This window comes from Prionailurus bengalensis, chromosome B3, assembly GCF_016509475.1.
Source record: "Prionailurus bengalensis isolate Pbe53 chromosome B3, Fcat_Pben_1.1_paternal_pri, whole genome shotgun sequence".
NCBI lineage: Eukaryota > Metazoa > Chordata > Mammalia > Carnivora > Felidae > Prionailurus > Prionailurus bengalensis.
Genome location: NC_057355.1, coordinates 138,213,644 through 138,235,032, shown reverse-complemented (window position 1 = coordinate 138,235,032; position 21,389 = coordinate 138,213,644). Strand labels below are relative to the sequence as shown.

At 53.1% G+C, this 21,389-nt stretch overlaps 1 protein-coding gene and 1 long non-coding RNA gene across 2 annotated transcripts; one reads left to right on the top strand and one right to left on the bottom strand.

Moving 5' to 3' along the window:
- Positions 1 to 4,369: 4,369 nt before the first annotated feature.
- On the bottom strand, positions 4,370 to 10,295 carry LOC122469497. Its single transcript, XR_006293485.1, has 3 exons — positions 9,208 to 10,295; positions 6,711 to 6,804; positions 4,370 to 4,809 (listed from the first exon to the last, which is right to left on the bottom strand). It is a non-coding gene; the product is annotated as an uncharacterized LOC122469497 (long non-coding RNA).
- A 138-nt stretch (positions 10,296 to 10,433) lies between these two features.
- Positions 10,434 to 14,055, top strand: GSC (goosecoid homeobox). Its single transcript, XM_043556946.1, has 3 exons — positions 10,434 to 11,062; positions 11,543 to 11,802; positions 12,122 to 14,055. The coding sequence occupies exons 1-3, from the start codon at positions 10,435 to 10,437 to the stop codon at positions 12,275 to 12,277; spliced, it is 1,044 nt and encodes a 347-aa protein (XP_043412881.1). The 5' UTR covers position 10,434; the 3' UTR covers positions 12,278 to 14,055.
- Positions 14,056 to 21,389: the final 7,334 nt, after the last annotated feature.

Genomic DNA, 21,389 nt, shown 5'->3' with positions numbered 1-21,389 from the left:
CCAGGCTACCAGGAGGCCCAGCGAGGAATGATGGCACCCCGACCTCCCCGCTCTGAGACCTGGGGCGAAGTCCTTAGACTCCTCTGACCCCTCATGGCTCCCTGTTGCTTTAATCTGAGAATCAAGGGAGGTAGTGAATTGCAATTGTTTCTAAAAAAAAAATTTTTTTTTAATGTTTATATTTATTTTTGAGACACACAGAGACAGAGCATGAGCAGGGGAGGGACAGAGAGAGACACACAGAATCCGAAGCAAGCTCCAAGCTCTGAGCTGTCAGCACAGAGCCCGACGCGGGGCTCGAACCCACGAACTACGAGATCATGACCTGAGCCGCAGCCAGACGCTCAACCGACGGAGCCACCCAGGCGCCCCCGGAGAATTGCAATTCGTAAGCGACACACCATTTTCCTTGGGAATTTCCCCGGGAAAGGATTTGAGGCTTTTTGTTGTGCGGGAAACCAAGCCCAGGCCTCTGTCTACACCACTGCAGATATTTAGGCTCTCCTCTCCCTTGAGCTATTTGTGTGCAAGAGCTGGGGGCCCTAATGGTAAACGCCCCTTGAGGTGGCAAGGACTTTCCGCCCTACAAATGACAAATGACTGCAGCTGCTCCACGGGCACACACGCCGGCTCGCTCGCCCTGAGAACGGGATCATTCGTACCCACCCCCATCTTACAGACTCGAAGACTGAGACTCCGAGAGGCCACAGGGCTCGCTCCGGCTCACACAGCTCGTGGGCATCAGAGCTGGAAGGCAGCCTGACAACGAAGATGGGACTTTCAGCCACCACACCACCCACGGGGGTTGGGGCCGGGGGGGAAGGGACTCTGGAGTCGGGAGCTCTGGAATGGAATCAGACAGGGACCGTTGAGCGTGCTGCCAGTGTTCAACATTCGCTCTTTTGCAAGAGAGTCTCTCCTTGACTCGCTTTGTCACCGTGGAGGGGCAGGGAGTAGGAACCGCAGACTGAGAACAGGACCCCCAAAGGTGGCAAGGGCCCATCCCCAATTCCTGTCCCCGCTTAGGGTCTCAAAAGCAGTTTTTTCAACTACCCGAGACCCATCTACCCATCCCGGAGGGCCAGCTCTGTCCGGACAGCTCTGCTCCCACATCGCCACGCGGCCCTGAACTGGATCCTGACCCCTTTGGCTGCACCGCTGGGAAGTGGGGCCGCATCTCCCCTGAACACAGTCAGAACGCAAGCTAATGGTGACCAGCGGCCGACGTCTGAGCTAAGAGGGGATTTGCAGCTGGTTTCCTGATTGTTCCCCCATTTCGGAGATGAGAAAAGGCAGGCTCCAGGGGAGACACAACCGGGGAAGTCCTGGAGAGCCTTCCTGCTTTCTTCAATTAGGACCCACCCCGATGACAGTGGGACGCCCCACCCGGATGTGTCAGACCTCAGGTTCAAAGGTGACCGTCGGCCTACCTTGGCACACAGGTGTGGCTGGAAAGCCCAAGGCTACCTGCACACCAGCGCACTCCTATGCACACGCCAGCCACATGATGACCCCAGGCGGTGTCTGGGAGAACTAACTGCCTGGGGTTAACAGATGGACAGCCCTTCTCCCTTACCCGCTCTTTTATCTACTTCAGGAGAGCACCCACTGTGGCTAATTAACACTCCCCTGCTAAGGATCTTGGGGAGGAAGGAGAAGCGAGGAGGTGGGGAGGGGAAGGGTGAAAATGTATTCTCTCCTTAAACAAGTGATTTAGCACACTCACGGGGCCAAGTGCCGGTTCCGCCCATATGGTCCCAGCTCAGATATTTCCAACCCTAAGAGGACTCGTTCTGCAGCACAGGAAGGCCCGACGGTCACCTCCGGGGTCTTCAGGGTGGCAGAGGCTACGTCCGCACAACCAGACAGGGAAGCCAGTGTGGCCGCGCGGAGTCAACAGGGGGAAGGCCACGTAGGAGGGGGCGAAGAGAGCCAGCGAAGGCACCAAGACTGAGCGGCACAGGGCAGGGGCCTTCCGCGTGTGGCCAGAGTCCTGACAAACTAGGGTGGGGACAGAAGGGAGGAAAGGTAACTTGGGGCCAGGGAACAAAAGGTGTTGTTCAGCCAGCTGATGAGCGGGGCATTTCCTTGTTTTATAGAGCCCGACGCAGGGCTCAAACTCGTGAACCGGGAGATCATGACCTGAGCTGAAGCCGGACGCCTAGCCTACTGAGCCCCCCCCCCCCCCCCCCCGGGCTCCCCTTTTCGCTCCATTTTCTAGAACAAACAAACCAGTCGTTTGCCCTAATTAGACCTAGTCATGGCCGGCCCTCAATACCAGTTTCTCCGGCCTTATGCCTCAAGATGGAGATGTTTGCTCCCATTTAGAACATGCGCCCATAAAAAGGCAATTTGTTCCTAGGTCGGGAGACTAGGTCAGCCCCGACAGAGATCCAAGGAGCGAGATTTCACAGTGACTCCAGCTTTTGGAGCGAGAAATATTCAATAAAGAATTTCCCTGAAATACGGAGGGGTGTGCATTCGCCACACATATTCAATATCTACCTTTTCCTCAGAAACGCCAGAATTCCCCTGCCTCGCAGAGAGCTTTGAAAGCAGCCCTCTCTGCCGCTGCGCTTTTACCGAAGGACTGGAATGGTGAACAAGTTATTTCAAAACTTATTTCAAGTTAAGCATTCACTTGATCACCTAGTTTCGCTTGGAAAGCTACTTTCTGAGGGGTTGGGGGGGAAGAAAAAAAAAAGAAAAAAAAAAAAAAAAAGAAGAACGGCCGCGGCCGAAATCAGAACGTGGATAGCATTATCAAAAACTTATGTTCCCATCTCAGAGTCAACCGGAGACACTTTAAGATTCAAGTAATTCCAGAATCCTGGAGTTTCAGAGAAAGCATCGTCATTAGCTGGGCATGAAAGTGTTTGTTGACGTCAGCATTCTACTTGCAAATATCGCGTGGACCTACCGGGCAGAGCTGAAAATGACTATATCTACAAACCCTACGAGAGCGGAATGAAATGTTCTTCGGGGACCTGTTAAAAAAACCTGCGAGGTATCATGTAGACAAGAGGGGTTCTTTTCAGTTCAACTGTCCTGTGTTTGGCTCATATACTCAATTCCCCAAGCTATCATTACTATGAACAGACTACTTTTTCCCATAATACATAAATTACAAACAACCCAATGACAGGGGAGACGGACTCTTGTGATTTTAAATCCAAGACCTTCTGGTCTGCAGAAAGAATTTTACTGCTAAGTGAAACCAAATCCACCTCGGGACCCAGCATCATTCAGTTTTTGTCCCTGGGTGCAGGCAGATACCCCCAAACAAGAAAATAAACACAACCTCCAGAAAGGAGGTGACCAAGGAGCTGGTATTGGGATTGATTGGCCCAGAAGTGATCAAGTGTGCAAAATGGAGGCGGGGAGGGGCTGAGGGAGGGCGTGTGTGTGTGTGTGTGTGTGTGTGTGTGTGTGGAGGGCAGTGTATTCCAAAACTCTCGATCTCCTGGCTAAGAAAAGAGAATAAAAGCCCCAACACAAATCAAACAAACTGAAAGTTGAGGTTGTTTCTGGGAATTCTTTTTCCTTTCGGGGACAGAGAACTGATCTGAATTATCCAGGCACCCTGGGAAGGGCTCAGCCTGTTCCTCCCACGGCAAAGCCAGGTTCGAGTTGAGTGACAGCATCAGACCCTCTGGCTGGTGGGATTGAGCAGGTGACAGGACCTGTGACCTCTGGACCTCTGAAAGCGGCTTCCCTCCCGCCTGCCACTTCCCATGACTTCATCCGGCTCCTTAGGCTTTTCGGAAGCCTTGATTTCGGCACACAACCGATGGGCAAGGGAGTCTAGCTGCTTCTTTCAAAGGCAGACAGGAATGAATGGGCCCAAGTAAGTGACCTTTCAGGAGTTGAGAAAACTATTCAAAACCGTCACTGACAGTGATGCTGGGGCAAGTAGGAGCCTCCCTTGGTGACTGCTTTGAAGGACAAGACACATCTGGGAACATGTTTGTCAGTTTCCTCGTTCTGATGTTGAAAAAGAGCTAGTAACGTTACCTCCTATCCACCTCGCATCCAGATCTGAAGTAGACGTATTGTCCAATGACCATTTCATCAAGTCCTCTCTAAAAAGATGAATACACGTTACACAGATCTCTGCTGATAACCAACCTTTCTGGACACGGAACACGGCCACCCAGGCATGGCTGTCTTTCCCCATAATTTTCAGTTTTATTTTCTAATAGTCTTTCCGTCAAAAACAAAACAAAACACAACAAAAAACCCCAACCCACAACTTCCCAAATTATCTCTTGAGTATTAAGTCTTCCTTTTTTACCCCCAATACGTGTCTCGCCTAGCTAACTTTGATCACAAACACATTTTCGGGGTAAGTTCCTAAAAGTTAAGCAGCTGAAAGCTACGGAAATATTTTATTAGCAAATCAATTGTTTTCCCAAGAACTTTACAACTACGGCTAACAGGAAAAATCTACCCTTATTCATTTCAAAATGGGCAGAAGGGTAAGATAGGAATGTAGAATGCTGAGGAAAAACAAAACAAAACAAAAGTCTGGTGCCTTCTTTAGGTTATGAAATATGTCCTTTCCTTTCCGGTTTGCTGACCACAGTAAGATGTGTTGGAATGCGTAAGAAATGTAAATAAAACACCTCCTCCTGTCTTTCCCCGGCCAGTCTTCTTTCTTAATCACATTTTGTCTCCCGGACAGTCTCTCTATAAAGAAGATCTCACTCTGCTTGGTGGCTCAACTGTGCACAAACTGGTCTCTGTTGCTTCCTGTCTCCCCTCACTGCTTCCAGAACTTCACAGAGGGGCGAGGTCTCTCGGGAAAGTCTGCGTAGGACAAAGCTGACGTTTAGGATAAATAGGGTAGGACCAGGAGAACACAGGGCTTGAAGGGGAGGTGGCCGCCACGGCAAGTGTGTGTGGCCCCGTCTAGCACCCGGGGTAACTGGTAAGCTACAGCTGGCTCTGTAACCAGCCTTCCAATCCACATTCCAAGCTTGTTTACGGAGACGATGGATATATGAGCAACAAATGGGTTTATGCAGATGTATACGTGTTTCAGAAACACTGGCAGCCCAGAGGGGTCTCTGAACTGCGCCCCATGCAGACTTTGCCTTTTCCAGCCACAGCCTCCCGCTGAGAAAGACCCCCCCCCCACCATGCGTGACTCAGACGTGCCATTTTGTGTCCAGCCATCCCGTGCCCACGATTCTCCTCCCAGACTGATTTTTGCATCTTAATGGGTTCTGTGACACAGAGCCATCTCGCCGCTAACATCCTGAAGTGATACCTAGATTTTTAACACCTATTTGCGTGTTGGACTGATTGACTCGGCTCTAAGATAAGCATTTAATGACAAGGCAGTCAGTCCCAGTCCTGCTTAAGTGTCCTCTCAGATGGGCTGGCTTAAAGAAAGATGACAGAAAATGTTCTTTAATAACTATGGTTTATCCATTTCTTTCAGATAGTAAGTGGCACATTCTCCCTTCATTTGCAGCTTTTAATCCCAAATGGACATCGCTTTTGAAATATCCTCTTTCTTTCTTTTTCTTTCTTTCCTTTTTTTTTTTTTCTCTCCCTGAGGCTGCCACTGGAAAGTTGAAATCTAGCAAGAATGTAATGGTAGATGCCAGCTTTCTGAATTACAGGGTGACTGCCTGAGCTGATCCTAAAAAGCGAGTGTCTTTTTTATACCGCATAAAAGGCTGAAATGTTTACATATCAAAAGGCTATAGGCCAATTTCTGTCAAAATTACACATGAAGTTAAGCAGTACAAGCAATTTATTTAAACACTAGTCATTGTAGAAAAATTCAAAACCATATGCTCTTTGAGCAGCTTTTCACAAACGCATTTGACCCATGACTTGGCTAGACATACAAGCTTCATAATTTACTCTAAATTTCAAATCCCCTTGACGTTTAAATAAAAGATCTTCATTAATGAGGTTTACATGAATGAAAACTTTAGAAGCTGATATCGGTGAGCGAGGGGCTTCGGGAACTGTCTGTGCACTCGCTCTAATTTTCAACTGACTGACTTTGCTAATCATTTCAAGAGAAAGTTCCACCGAGAACAAATTACCGGCATTTGCATTCTGCGAGTTGCCAAAGCAATGGTGCAGTCCCTTTGAAACAAACTTTGGTAAATAGCTCCGCTGAAAGAGGATTTCTCCAACCCTGAAAACCCAAGGCTATTTTTTTTTTTTTCGGATGCTTTGGGAAGACGTCATTTTTCGCCACCCTTTTCTCCCCCACCCCCACCCCCACCCCCCTCCACACACCCCGAGTTATGTTGAATTTTCCTAACACCTTGATTATTTCGTCCTCCGAGGCTCAGTGCGCCTGTTTGGAATGTTGCAAAACTTGCGGCAAAACTCAGCCTAGTAAGGGTCCCTATATCCCGGTTGAATGGGCGCGCTGCCCTTAGCAGGGACCGCGTCTACACCTGGAGCTGTACTCCACCCACCCAACCTCACTCGGAAAACCCCCTGGGGCTACCGGAGGTGTCCTCGGAGCAGCAGCAGGGCCATGGACAGGGGTTTGAGCACTATTTTTGAGGCACTGGATTTTTTTTTTTTTTTAAGCCCACCTACAAACAATACAGCCGATTTGCGCTGTGGAGACCGTCTGGGGTCTCCACACCGAGCACCCGCTGCAGCCGGGTCTGTGCATTGTTCCGAATTCCTCTGACCCAGCTAATTCGCCCTCCTCCGAGGGGGCTCCCTACCTTTGTAAAGGACACGCCGGCTTTTTGCCCATGCCACGAAAAATCTTCTTGAGGGCATCCGATTATGAGCTGTGCTCTGTGACCGGGAGAGAGGCTGAAAGAATTAAGAAAAGAAAGTTCCTGAAACCGTAAGAAGTTGGGACCGCATATGCATTTTTTTTTTTTTTTTACAGCCATGGGTGCACGTGTGTGAGTGTGTGGAAGGGCAGTGGGCGACAGTTTTCTCCCTAATGAAAATATCTTGGGGGCGGGAAGAGATACCCAGACGCACACTCCAAATCTGGGCACTCGGTTTTAAATCAGAGAAGCAATTTAGTCTAGGCTCTATGAATCAATTTAGCGATGACTGCGGAGCAAAAGCGCCTTTAGAGATGCCGACCCGCACATATACCTTACGCATTCAGAATCCACTGATCTATTCTTTAATATATTAAAAATGAGGGTTATTACCGGGGCGACGGACTCCTCAACAAACACATTTTCATAGACTTCTGGCATGGTGATTGCTTCGCGTGAAATCGTGTTTGGGTGATAATAAGTAAAATCAGCGGCGTGTTTATTGCACGTCCCACCTAAGCGCTTGCTGGCCGCCTCTGGCCGCTCCCGGTCCTCCCATGCTGAGCGGTGCGTGCGGGCGGACAAACAATCGCTTAGCAACACGAGGCAGGCAATTTGCGTGCGTTGCATTTGTTACTCGAATTGCGCCCGGCGAGGCTGGGCGATGATTGTTTGTTTGGCGCCTTGCGGACACTTGTGGGTTTGGGCCCCCGCAGAGGACGCTCAGCGCGGACATCGCACCGCTGACTGCCTTCCCGGGCTTCTGCCTCCCCGCGGACACGGTGCAGCCTGCAGATCGAGGGGCAACGGGGATGGGGAGACCCCGCCTCGCAGGGGGTGAGCTCCCTGGGAGACTGAATGACTGGAGTAGAGCTCCGTCTGGGTCCCTGTGACCTCTTCCCGGAAAGTCCCTTCTGCAAGAGCACAGAGCTTTCTCACTCCCTTTTCCTGATCTTGGACCCAGCTGATAGAGACCCTGACCCGGGTGGGGGTGGGGATAGGCTGCATCTTGGCCTCAATGAAAAGTACTAGAAAAATGCCCCCCAAGCTACCCCAGGCGACAATCACCTAGCCTCGAGAATTCTCACAGTTTTAAGGGACCCAATGATTGTTGGCGTCGGTTCCATCCACTAAAAAATACCACGACCTAGAGAGGTATTTGCAAGGTGATTGATTTGCAAGGTGGCAACGTTGGGTCTAGAACTCTGACGCTCAGACTCGAGATACAGTGCTCTTCTTTCCAGGGGTCGGAGGGTACCATGAGAGGATTGCAGAAAAGCAAGAGGCGAAGTCTAGGGGGTTGCTAAATCTCATTATTAAAGAGAACAATGTACCAAGTGGAAGGAGGCAGTATGCTTGGGGGGCGGGGGGGGGGGCAGGCTGCCTTATTTAAAAACTAGAAAGCACTCTTAAATTTGTGGCTGAAGTCTCGGCGCCTTGCGGTTCCGAACACCTCTGCAGAAACAGACGAGGACTCCGTCCCGAAACGCTTCTGCCTCCGCCCAGCTCAGCAAAGGTCTTAAAAAATCCACGCACGCACGCACTGCCCAGGGCGCCCAACGCCGAACACAAACACAGCCAGAGTCACCGAAGGAGTTGCGGCCCCTAGTTGTCTTTCATCAATCGCCCTGCAGAATTCAACCCAGGAAAGGTTGGCGGAGAATATGTGCCCGAAAACTGGTGATTTTTAAGTCTCCCAGAGCAAATGCCTCCATCCCTGGTTAGTAGCAAAGGGAAAGGGCTGCACTTCTTACCCTAGACGTGACCTCTCTGAAGGAGAGGGTCACACTCCATCCCCTGGGAGCAGTTTTTATTGTTAAAAAAAAAAAAAATCGATTGCCTCCCAAACCGAGACCCATCTCGGTCTCGCCCTAGTCTCCCCCTACAACTACTTCTTAATCTGCTCAGCATTAGAAGCAAGGCTCCTGGGCCACGAGCGGGTGGGCCCGAGGATGCAGAGTCCACGAAGGGAGGCCCAGGAGAAGCGCCGCCGCCTAGCTTCTCGCCGCCACGCCTGCGCGCGGCAGGGGTTGTGCGCCCCGGGCCGGACCAAACCCCCGCGCCTTCGCTCCTCGGACCCGGGAACACGACTTGACAAGTGCCCTTTCCCCTTTGCCCTACCGCCCGGGAGGAGGCAGCCCACAGACGTGGCCTGACCGAAGCAACATCAGACAAGCCGGCAGGGACCCTTGTTAATTAGCCAGAGAGCCACAGGGAGAAAATGGGCGTGAGTTAAAAGCGGCCCTCCTTCGGGAAACCCGACTTGCCCCCCAACCCGGCCCTCGGCTGTCTCCTTTGGGCTCGGCACTACCCCTTTTCCTGAAGCGGCTGGGGGTGCCTGCGCGAAGGGCCGAGAAAGGTCAGTTCTGCGAGACTGGGGCTTACGCCGGGCCCGCAGGACCTCCGGGGCGACTTTCGTTCCGCGCGTATCGTCGCCTACCTTCTCGAAAGGCGCTCTGCCGCCTGCGCACGGTGGTGGGCTTGGATGCGCCTCCGGCAGCTCCGGCGGACCGGCCGTGCCGCGCGGAGGATCCCGCAAATCACCGCGGCCGCCTGCCGCGAGCAGAGTCCGGCTTGGGCCAGGCCGCCGGGGCTCCGGGAGTCCAGCCTGGGCCTGTTGGGCGAAGGACAGCTAGGTGGCCTGTCCCAGTCGGGGAACCGGCGAGACGCACGGGGGGAAATTCGACCCAGTTGTTGGGGAATGGGGTGAGGAATCCCAAAAGCCCCGTTTGGGGATTGAAAACAAAAACAGTATGGGGGAGAAGACACCCCATTTCCAAAAGCGATTTTTACCAAAGAAAAAAAGCAAACAAACATAAACCTACCGGCCCCCACACAGGGAGCAGCGGGAAGCATCGCTTCTAGAATGCTGCTCTTGGTGGCGAATTTTAAATAGCGGCTGAATTTGGTATCCGCTGTGTAAGGGCCTACGGGTTCTTATGGTAGATTTCAGAGCCAAAGTGACTGCAAAATATATATATATATATATATGCATGTATTTTAAGAACCACAACGCACCTCTTTCGTCGTTTTTGCCTTTAGAAATTTTGGCCTTTGCAAAAACAAAAAGGTTGGGGTGGGGTTAACCAGTTCCACTCGGGAGAAAACCTCAAGATAAAAAAAAAACTGAGGTGAAATTAGGCGGTGAGTGCTTGGGGGCTCGGAGGAAAAGCGGAATTTTTAATCTTGCTTGAAAGAGGACGCAGCCCCTCGCATTTTCTAAAACAAAACAAATTCCGACGTGGGGAGAAAAAGTAGCCTCAAAGTAAAACTGGCCACAATGAATTTGAGTTTGTCGCAGAGGAAATCGCACCCAATAATAGGACCCAATCTGAGAAAAAAAAAAAAAAAAGGGTGGGGGCGGAGAGGTCGGGCGCAAGGAGTTGTTAACTGCGCCGCACAATGGAATTAATGAGATTAACCGGAGTAATTAGGACGCCCGCCCAGCTCGGCCGGCCCGCGGCGGGGCCGCTGAATGGGAAAGATTAGGTTAATTTCATTAATTTGCAATCCACAATCCCTTTTCTGGCCCCCCGCAACCCCCTCCCCTTGGCACCTCTCCCCCCTCCCCCTCCCCTAAAGCCCCCCCACCCCCCACCCAAAGGAAACGAAAGGGCCAAATCTGGTTCTGTTTGTCATCTGCATATTACCAGGAACTAAATCCAGGATGACGTCGACTCAGTATAAAACCAACAAGAGGTTCAGCTGGTCTAAACTCCGTCCTACCCGCGGGTTGGGTTCAGCGAACGCTGCCGAGAGGGGAGGGCGGGAGGAGGGCGAGCGGACGCAGGGGGCGGGGAGGGGCGCGGGGCTGCGCGCTCGCCCGCGCTCTCTTTCGGTTTGGTCGGCCGCTGGAGGAGAGTGGACCCCCCCCCCCCACTTTGAGGCTTTTTCCCCGGCGCCTCCCTGCCGCCCCCCGGTCCCGGCGCGGGGCTCGGGGATGCCCGCCAGCATGTTCAGCATCGACAACATCCTGGCCGCCCGGCCGCGCTGCAAAGACTCGGTGCTGCCAGTGGCGCCCAGCGCCGCGGCTCCCGTCGTCTTCCCGGCCCTGCACGGGGACTCGCTCTACGGCGCCGGCGGCGGCGCCTCCTCGGACTATGGCGCCTTCTATCCGCGCCCGGTGGCCCCCGGCGGCGCAGGCCTCCCGGCCGCGGTCGGCGGCTCCCGCCTCGGCTACAACAACTACTTCTACGGGCAGCTGCACGTGCAGGCGGCGCCCGTGGGCCCGGCCTGCTGCGGGGCCGTGCCGCCGCTGGGTGCCCAGCAGTGCTCCTGCGTCCCGACGCCCCCAGGTAGGGTCGCGCTCTCGCCGGCCTCCTCCGCCTGCCTCGGTCCTCCGTCCCTAGAGCGTGGGTGGGCGGCGGCGCTTGCTATTTTCACTTTGCGCAAACTTTTCTCCTTGCAAAAATAAACTTTCGCCACCCTCCCCCTCCACTTTTTTTTTTTTTTTTTTTTTTTTTTTTTTTTGCCGATCGGGCACGGGGGATTGTACACTTGCTGCAAACTTTAGGCGAGAGTTAGCGGAAACTGTAGCTTAGTGCCTGCATGGGGAGACTAGGCTTTGGGGATTCCCTAGCTGGCTTTGGGAGTGTGCGCGTGGACGCTCTAGCACGCTTCCCCCATTTCCCTGCATCTTCGGTTTCCGCGCACCCCCGCTTCCCAGCACCCCCTTGCAGAGGATTTTCCACACGGAGTGGGTCGCGGACAGGCGGGCTGGCGTGTGCGCCCCGTGGCAAGGAAGGCGGCTGACCGTGCGTCTTACTCTGTCGCAGGCTACGAGGGCCCCGGCTCGGTGCTAGTGTCCCCAGTGCCGCACCAGATGCTGCCCTACATGAACGTGGGCACCCTGTCGCGCACCGAGCTGCAACTCCTCAACCAGCTGCACTGCCGGCGAAAGCGGCGGCACCGCACCATCTTCACGGACGAGCAGCTCGAAGCGCTGGAGAACCTCTTCCAGGAGACCAAGTACCCAGACGTGGGTACCCGCGAGCAGCTGGCCCGGAAGGTGCACCTCCGCGAGGAGAAAGTGGAGGTGGGCGCGCCTGCTGGCCCTCCGTGGCGAGATCGGGCCCCCGCCGGGTTTGCTCGGTTCTGCTCGGGTCTCCCTGAACTTGCAAAACATCCCGTGGAGGCCCGGAGGCTGCTGGAGGGCGCTTTAGGCCCAGGAAGTTGAATGGAAATGCGGAAGCGGGAGCGAGTCTCCTGTCCTTTTGTTGGCGTGCGCGCGGGGTCCCCGGGTTCCGAGCCCACGCCGGCGTCACGCGCGGCCACGGAGGGCCCCGGGGGTGCCCCGGCCGTGGGGGAGCGCGCCTTTGATCTTAACTGTTGTTTTGTCCTCCGTTGCGCAACAGGTCTGGTTTAAAAATCGCCGTGCCAAATGGAGGCGGCAGAAGCGGTCCTCGTCGGAGGAGTCGGAAAACGCCGAGAAGTGGAACAAGACGTCGTCAAAGGCGTCGCCCGAGAAGAGGGAAGAGGAAGGTAAAAGCGATTTGGACTCGGACAGCTGACGGCCGCGGGCCGGCTGCGGCTCTTGACTAACTCGAAGGACTTGCACAGACAGACGATGCTACTTTCTTGCACACGCGCTGCCTTGCGGGAGGGGGCCGAGAAAGAGGAACGAGGAGCTGTAAATAGTGTACAGAGCCCGGAGGGTTGGCGCCTGGGGTCGGGGGTGCGCAGGGGCTCGAGCCCCGAAGTCCAAGGCCGCCAGCGCCTCGCTCCCCACCGTAGTATTTATAGTTAAGTTAACGGTGACGATACAATAAAGTGATGGCGATGTAGTCGGGCCACATTCTGTATTTCATACCCACCGCCCCCCACCCCCATCTGAGGCCCAGAAAAGAAATCTACGTAGTTTGTAGCTTCAAATGAAAAAATTGGGCAGCTCTGACCTGTCCGGGGGAAAAAAAAAAAAGAAAAGAAAAGAAACCCTGGATATGAAGCAGTCGCAGGATGGGTGTCTTGGTTTAAAATCCGTTTCGTCTCTAGGAAGGGGTGGAGAGGGACTTTGCCGGGCTGCTGGGGGTGGTAGCATTGCCCATGAGAGGGGACAGCATGGGGTTCCTGCTCCCCCTCGCCCACGGGGAGAACCAGGACTCTTTTCCTCCTTGCCGCCTAGGGAAGCCAGAGCGAGAAAGCAGGATCCGCCCTGGAGCTGGGGGATCCGGGAGCTTCTCCAGAGCCGGCTCATGGGTCCCTGTTCCCACGAAATCCCCAGGCCTGAGGGTGGAATTAGGTGGCGGGCGTGCCTCCTTCCCGACATTTTCTCACTTTTCTGGATCTTTCATGGCCACTCCGCCGCTCTGAGCCGGCACGTCTCCTGCCTGGCGGCTCTCAGCTGCGGGTCCGCAGAGCCTAGTGGGGACCCCGGCCATCGCTGGCCCCACGGTGCTTTAGCCCAGGCATTTGGGGTGGCCACAGGCACCTGCCCTGAGTTCTGGGGGCCACCCGGGTATAAGAGTGCCACGCCGGGGCAGTGGCGGTGCTGATGCCTTTGGTCTTCTCCTGCCGCCGCCGCCCAAGGTCTCCTATCCGCATTAGCTGGGGTCGCCGTGGCTGGTGCGCTGGTCGGCAGCCTGTGAGGGATGGAGAGGCCCGGAAGCTTTCCCGTGTGGTGCCGGCTGAGCACTTGGGCCAGGGATGAAGACCAGAGCGTGCATGCTGTATGGTTCCCCAGCCCACGGGGCCGGGGTTAGGGTGGGTGGAGGCCAAGGGCCCGCAGAATTGGTTTTGAATGTTTCTACTTTACTGATTTTACAACAAATCCATTTTATAGATAAGGAAGCTAAGGCTCAGAGAGCTTCCCGGCTTGGCTGATGGGGGTGCTGCCCAGGGAGCAGTGACCTTGTTCTTCCTTTTCGGCCGCCTGCCTCCGGTATTTAGTGCGAGGTCCCTCCAGGGGAAGGCTGTGTGCATCCTGGCTGTGGACTGGGCCCCGGCAGAATAGCCTTATCCCAAGAGGCGGTATTTTTCCTACAGCTTTTTTATGTTTAAAAGGTAAAAGTAATTCCTGAAGCAGGTGAAGAGACGCTTCGGAAATAGGAAGTGTCTCCCCCCTGATCACCTTTTGAATAAGGAGTATCTCCAGATGGAAGTAGGAGACAGCCAGGTCTGCCTCAAGGGTCAAGATTGCCTTGGTGCATGTGTGCCCTTGAGCAAATTATGGAACCCCTTGCTGTTATGGGCTGTAAAATGGGTACATCGATAATGTCTGCTCCCCAGGGCTAGTGTGGACATTAAAGGCATGGCCTCCTGTGTAATAATAGCTTGCATGGGGGAAGTCGTTCAACATGGCTACTTTTTTTTTTTTTTTTTTTTACATTTTCTCCTTTTACTTTCCAAGAATTCTGTGATGGGGGGTTTTCACCAGTTTACAGACAAGGAGGTTAAGGATCAGGAAAGTGAAATACTTAAAAAAAAATTTTTTTTTTCAACGTTTATTTATTTTTGGGACAGAGAGAGACAGAGCATGAACGGGGGAGGGGCAGAGAGAGAGGGAGACACAGAATCGGAAACAGGCTCCAGGCTCTGAGCCATCAGCCCAGAGCCTGACGCGGGGCTCAAACTCACGGACCGCGAGATCGTGTGACCTGGCTGAAGTCGGACGCTTAACCGACCGCGCCACCCAGGCGCCCCAGGAAAGTGAAATACTTTTAACAACATTTGGTTTTAGAAAGTAATCGTCTTTGCCCAAGTGAGTCTTAATACTATAATTGGCCGTGTTTCCACTAATGCTGGTTCTGGTGAGAGATAGTCAGAAGCCATCAGTTTCAGATGAATCTTGCAATGGCTGTTCTAGATCTTCCTTAGACCTCAGGCTTCCATGGCCTGGCCTGCCCTGCACCCCTCCTCCTTCACTGCTGTCCCTAGGTCTTGTCCTCTGTCCCATAGGAGAGGGGTGAGCCTGCAGAGGGATCCAGGAAGAGCTCTGACTTCTACCCTTCCTTCAACGCTCCGTTAGTCTAGAACATTCTAGACTAGTAGGACAGCAGTGGGTGGTATCATTCCAGCCTGAGCCATAAGACATCCTGGAACTCTATCAACCTCTATGTCTCTTTGTCCGTGACTCGCCCTGCCCTTGGACTCCCTATAAACAGGGATCTTCCTTTTTTCTTTTCTTTTCTTTTCTTTTCTTTTCTTTTCTTTTCTTTTCTTTTCTTTTCTTTTCTTTTCTTTTCTTTTTTCTTTCTTTCTTTCTTTCTTTCTTTCTTTCTTTCTTTCTAACGATCTGCATTTGTCTAGTCTGGAGTGGTGTGGTGCCCACGTCAAGTGACGGGAGAGAGGGATTGCAGGAGGAGTAGGGTCTCAGACATTCTTCCCCCAGAACCACCTGGGGGGAAGCCAGGACAAGTAGAGGGTGCAGGGGGTGCGGGGGCGGGGGAGGAAGACCCAGAAGGGGGCTCCCAGCTCCTGGGGAAGACGCAAGGTGGCAAAAGAGAAATCTTCCCCGTCTAGGGCTCCCACACTGGAGGATCCTGCAAAGTGCTTCAGCCTTGGCCCAGGTCGCGGGAAACAAGCATAGTAAACGTCTGGAGTGAAGAGGGAAATGTCGGGATGCTCTAATTATATATCGTCCACTCATCTTTTTCTGCATTCCCTGGCCAGCTGTGAGGCTCCGACTTTTGTCTTAACCTGGCTGCTGGAGTCAGGGAGGGCCCGATAGTGTCAAGGGAGAGAAGGCCCTGGGCCTTCAAGAGCCGCCCTTGGGCCTTGTAATTATCTTTGGCGGAAATTCGGATCCCAGTGTTGGAATGTGGTGTATATGCATGTTGAGAGGGGTAAGGCATAGGGCAAGTGACTGCGTGAGCGGCCCGTAGCCTGTACCACACCTTTGCCCCCAAATGAAGGTGTTCTCCCCCATTTGACAGTGGAGCAAACTGAGGCACAGAGTTAACACAAAGGGCCAAAATGAGAATGGTCATCTTTAAGGGACAAGGCTCTTAACAATTTCCGTAAATCAGGCTGCCTCGCAGAACTGAGTGTTCTTTTTGGTGGTGATACAACCGTGGGTAAAAGTTCACCAACAGCAAATGATGCAGGAGTGAATGCACTTGCCCCTGGGGCACATAGGAATTAACGTGCCCTAAAGTGCCAGAAAGATTCTGGGAAGGAAGCATAATGACAGTTAAAACCCCTCAGAGGGGTCTAGCGCTTTTCAGTGCAGAGGCCTTCCACAAACATCTCTGGCCCTCAGGGGGCTGAGGACCCATTTGGCAGATGGGCAGTAGACGCCCAGAGAGACTAAATGCCTTGCCGGGGACACATAGTAAATGGCACAGCCAGCCCTGAAAACCCCAGACCTGAGCGCACCCTCCCACACACCTCTTGGGATGGTCGCAAGGTATGAGGTTATGGCTTCCAGCTGCCAAGGTCACCTGGGCCAAGGAGGGCCCTGGCTGCAGGCAGCTGACAAGGAAAAGGGAGCGTGGGGGGTGGGGGAGGGGGTGCAGAAATGGATTCTCAAGTTCTGGATATACCGCACGCAGGGTATGTTCTCACTGTTTTCGCAGTGAGCTGGGCATGGGTGGGGGGGGGGGGAAGGACTTGAAAACAATCGCTTCACCAACGGCACCCCTGGAGTGTATATCTCCATGACGGTTCTTGAATCAAGTTGCCTTTTGCTGACTTTTGAACTTTGAGCTCCTGTCTTAAGCCTTGGCGTGAAGGATGTCGTTTTAATGGGTACGTGTGAGATGCAGGCTGGTTGATTTCTTTCCCGTCTCTTTGTGTGGGGGGTGGTGGCGATTGGAGGCTGGGAGGTAGAGGTCGTGGGGCGCTCTTTCTGAATTGTGTGGGGTTGTAAGTGACTCCAGGAAAATTATTCACTCACCGAGACCCTCAGCCAGAGCTCCCCGGTCAGGTCCCTCAAATTCACTTTCCCTTGTTCATTGCACACTGCAAGTGCAAACCTCCACCTTAAGGGAGACACACAGTCCCGGCCTGGGGAGGGCAGGGTAACTTGAGCGCGCACTTGGGTGGGGCCATGTGTTCCCCAATTGGGAGTGACCCGGAAGAATTTCCTTCCTCACCCGCACCTGCACAATGGGCTTGAGTGGAGGATTAGAGATAATGTCAGAACCCAACAGAGTGTCTGACACATTTATTATTGAGTGCTTTGAAAAACACCCTCAGATGGGCTGGATAAGGCCCTGCATAAGTAGGTTGGAATTAGGAATTAAGGAATACACCTTGTTTTTAATTATTGCTGGTTTAGGAGTTTATGGGTGACCGCAGGACACAGACTGTAATGAAATTAAATGTGACTGCCATGGATTTAAGACAAGGAAGCATCTGATAAGGTATAATAGGTTGTATTCTCCCTAAGAGGTTTAGGACAAGGAGATTTAGAGTGAAGGCGAGAATCTGGCCTCGGTTTGGATCCCGTTTCCAAGTTTTATGAAAAGACCTTGAAGTTTTTTCAAAAGTAAGATGAAAACAAAATGCAGCAGCCTGTGCAGAGCTCCTTGAAAGTTCTGGAAGAAATAGAGCCAGCTGGGTCTTTTGATTGCGGAAGCTTCTCGCTTGTTGGGGGGGGGGGGGGACACGGTGTGTCCCCGAGGCCCGTCCCCAGAGCCGTGTGACAACATACAAGACCAGACCTGTGGCTTAGTTTTAAATCCGGGTGGGGGTGGGGAGGGGTGAAGCGCCATTGTCCTTGCAATCCAAATGACCCACGAAATAAACAGGATGAATTATGGCATGTTGTGGTATTTTTAAGTGGGTCTGTAATTTTTGGATCCCAGCAGCCCTCATTTGTTCTCAAGTGTCCAGCCCTTGGAAGCATCAGTGAAGAGAGATCTTAAGAATCCCTCTCGCGAACCCTCCGCTCTCCCTTCAAAGTTCATTCCGCTCTGTTTCCCTAATTCTGAGGTCCTCTGGAGTCGGCTGCCCAGGTCGTGCACCCGGGTCCAGCCGAGGGAGCTGCATTTTGCCGAGCATTTGTACTCCCCTCCTTAACCTGAGCCGATTTAGAGAAGCTATAATTAGTGAGATAATTTTAGCTGTGATGGACAGAGTTCAGAAACGTCCATGTCATTTCCTCCCTGACCTGCCAGTTGTGCAATACTGAACCCAGGAACCGTTTCCACCCTGTTGCGTTATCGGGGAGGGCGAGCGCAGAAAATGCCAGCACAGGTTAAGGAGACAAACTCTCTTTGGTAACTGAGTTAAGGCTGAGCTCCTTCCCGGGCGTGAACATTCTTTCCTTCGGCTATTGCTATGTTTCGCGGTGCTCAGAACTAACACATGGTAACTTGTTTAAAAAACTTTCTGGGGGGGGAGGGGAGGGGGAGAGACAGGAATCTCTTAAAAGTAAGGATTTTTTGGGGGAAAAAAACCCTGTGATGTCCAGCAGCCTGCAGCGAGGACTACAGCATGCCACAGGTGCACGTGGCGAAGAATTGATCCGCGGGCAAGGGCATCCGGCCAGACGGGGTGAGCTTGTGTCTCGGGAGGGCCCCGCACCCGCCAGGTAGCGGCCCACGGCAGGACAGCCTTGGGGCCAGTGTGGTCTGAATCACACCCGCCAGTGTTTGACCAGCCGGCCTCACTGTGACTGCGTCTGCTTTCATCGTGTCCCAAACAAATTACTGACATCACCCGGCAAGGACAAGAGGCGCTTCTTTCCAGATGGAGTATGGTTAATCCTCCTTTGAAAATCCTCAAAGTGCTAACTATGGGACCAGAGAACTAAAACTGCCCTTCTCCAAGAAACAGGGAGGCCCAGAGCATTTGGAAAGCCCCCTCTGCGAGAAAGACTCAGAACTCTGTGAAGTCGGAATCCCAGCTGGCTGTTTCATCTGAAGATGTTCCGACTCAGGCCAGATGGCTGGGACATTAGGGGGTGCGCATGTTCAACGTTGTTTTGTATTTGAGGAATAAATATTTAAAATCTGAAACCAAGTGAATCACTTTCTACTGAAGTGGGCAGGGCCGGAAAGTCGTGTGTGCCCGTTGATGTCCCCTGCTGTCCTGAACATAACCCCAGCATGCGTGATTCCTGCCACACTCAGAACCTTCAAAGGAGGGTGTCCCCCCCCCCCCCCGGGCTGGTGCAGGACGCCGGGAGCTTGGTGGCACTTCTTCCTCTACCTTAGGGTTGCTGTTTCTGTTTCATGCCTGCTTCTGCGCCCAGACGCCCGAGGTGCTTGGGTGAACGTGGAGAGACCCCCACCCCCGTCCCTTTGTCCCCCGCTGGATGAAGCCCCTTGGTTTTGTTCCACTTTTGGCCCGTGCGGGAGCTGGTCTCTGATACAAAAGGGAGCAGATGAAAACTTAACCCTTTTCCTGACTGTTAATTAAAACTGAAAAGATCGTAGGTCTTTATGGTTTATTTTTGTCTTTATAGAAGACGTGTGTGTGTGTGTGTGTGTGTGTGTGTGTGTGTAGCGTTTCTTTCTTTTTTTTTTCACAGAAGAGAGATTATTTTTTGCAACTCCCAGGGGGTGTTGTAAAAAAATGTATCTTATGTTAGTTTCGGGATTGACAGTTTCTTCATCATTTTCCAGGGCATGTCTTTATCTAATCCCTTCTAAGCCTTAGGAGTCAGGGGGGAGGTGGTTACTGTCATCTTGTTACATAATAGCAGCTACTTCGACAGCTTTTGCCCTGGGTCTGGCCTGCCTTGTTCTGCTTTTGTCATCTGTACTCAATTAATCCCATCCAGGCCCCTGCGAAGTTGGAGTTATTGTCACCGTAAAGCACAAGGTGAAATGACGTGTCTACTCAAGGAAGTTTGAATCTTAGACCCCAAGTGCAGTTCTCTGTCTACACTGCCAGACTTTCTTAATAAGGACCAGCCAGGAGGGCTGGATTCGAATCTCTGCCTGGTCCCCAGCAGGCAATGTCACCTTGAAGCTTCAGCCCCCTCCTTTCCAAAATGGGGGGATTATCATTTCCTGCGGCACATGAAAGACACCTGCGGGTTTTGCAAATGCCGGTGATGAATCAGAGTCGATATATCAATGCGGGAGTCATTGTCCTAAGCATATAATCAAACAACATGTTTATGGAAGGCCTTCAGCAAAACAGTAGTAATGATGCCCCTCCCTTCAGGCCACAAATACTAAGAGGGTGCCCAGTCTCTGCTCAGTGCTGTTCTAGTTGCTGGGGAGCCAGCCTCCGTCCTCCTAGAGCGTGCTTGCTATGGGAAGAGACGGTCACCCACCAAATAGGTTGTCATTTCGGACGGTGCTAGGCAAGATGAAAACCAAGTCTGCTGAGGAGAAGGAAGGGTGCTAGGGGCTGGGGCAGGATTTGGGAGATTTTACAGCAGGGTCTGAGGTCTGTGTGGTGAGGGGATTAAATGCCATCTCACGTAGTCCTCCAGAGCAGGGGTGGGCAGGCTGCAGCCCGAGGGCCAGTCTGGCCCCCTGCCTGTTTTGTCAATAAAGTTTTATTGGAACACAGCTGTGCCTGGTTCATTTGTGTATTGTCTGTGGTTGCTTTGCCTTGTAAAGGCAGAGTTGAGTAGTTGCAATAGCAGCTATAGGGCCCGCAAAAATTGAAACTATCTGCTGTCGGGTCTTTCACAGAATAACTTTGGTGACCCCTGGTCTGAAGTTTCGAGTTTAAACCGAAGATGAAGACTTTGGCTAATAGGGGATGGGGTGAGAATTTGTACCTGTTTGCCTAATGCTGCATTTCCTTTCTCTGTGGTTTCCGCACAGTGTCAGGCCCCTGTGACGGGACTGGGGGCCAGAGGGTCGGCTAGAAGGCGGATCTCGTAGGACACAATGTGGTGCCTGAGGCCTGGCATCAGGCCTGCTGCTTTCTCGGTGACGGTGACGTGCAAGAAATAACTTTAGAACAATGGGAAGCAGGATGTCAAGAAGTGTAAAGTCAGGTGGCATTGACTCGGAAACCGAGAGGAAAGATCGCGGCAACCACAGAAGGCTTCCTGGAGGAAGTGTTCGTTGCAGGGGAGTTAGCATGTGGCCAGGCAGAGCGAAAGCACCGAGACAGGCAGGTATGGTGGCAGCAGGGAGACCAGAGAGGAGGCTGACCGGCCCTCCCATGCCAACATCTCCGTGTACGAGCTAGCTCCCTCCACTCCCCCAACGCTTGCCAAGCCCCTGCTGAGTGCCAGACAGGCTTTCCGGGTGAGTCGTGTCACAGACGTGAAGGGAGCGGTGTCTGTCCTCAGGCGTGGGACTCCGGCTGCTCCAATACTAAAGGACTGGTGCAGGGGTGGGGTGGGGGCCCACGGAATTCTGTGGTTGGGCAGGGGCAGGGTCCTAGAAGCTTCTGAGAGTGGATCATTGGAGCCACATCTTTGAGGCACATGGTGATGCATGGGCAGGGGGCGGGGAGAGCCTTCGGGAGGAGGGGCCGGCTGGGTGGGGAGGTAGGGGTGGAGGTGAACCGGCAGGGAAGGGTTTGGCAGGGCAGAGCCTGGAAGACATTGAAGGCAGCAGCTTGGTGGGCATCTAGTCGGGCGTGTGCAGTGCCCAGGTCACTGTTGTAAAACCAACCTGCAGAATAGGTTTCCCTGCCCTCCCAGATGTCGGAAGATAGCCAGAGAGATGGCCAGGGTCGTGCCAACAGGCGAATGATTCACGTCCACTGCCGGCCACGGGGGGCGGGGGGGGGGGTGTCGGCGTGTCTCCTCAGCCTCTGCCC

Coding starts and splice junctions, on each gene's coding strand:
- GSC (XM_043556946.1), top strand. CDS start 10,435: ATGACGTCGACTCAGTATAAAACCAACAAGAGGTTCAGCTGGTCTAAA. Junction 11,063..11,542: donor CTGCGTCCCGACGCCCCCAG/GTAGGGTCGCGC, acceptor ACTCTGTCGCAG/GCTACGAGGGCCCCGGCTCG. Junction 11,803..12,121: donor TCCGCGAGGAGAAAGTGGAG/GTGGGCGCGCCT, acceptor GTTGCGCAACAG/GTCTGGTTTAAAAATCGCCG.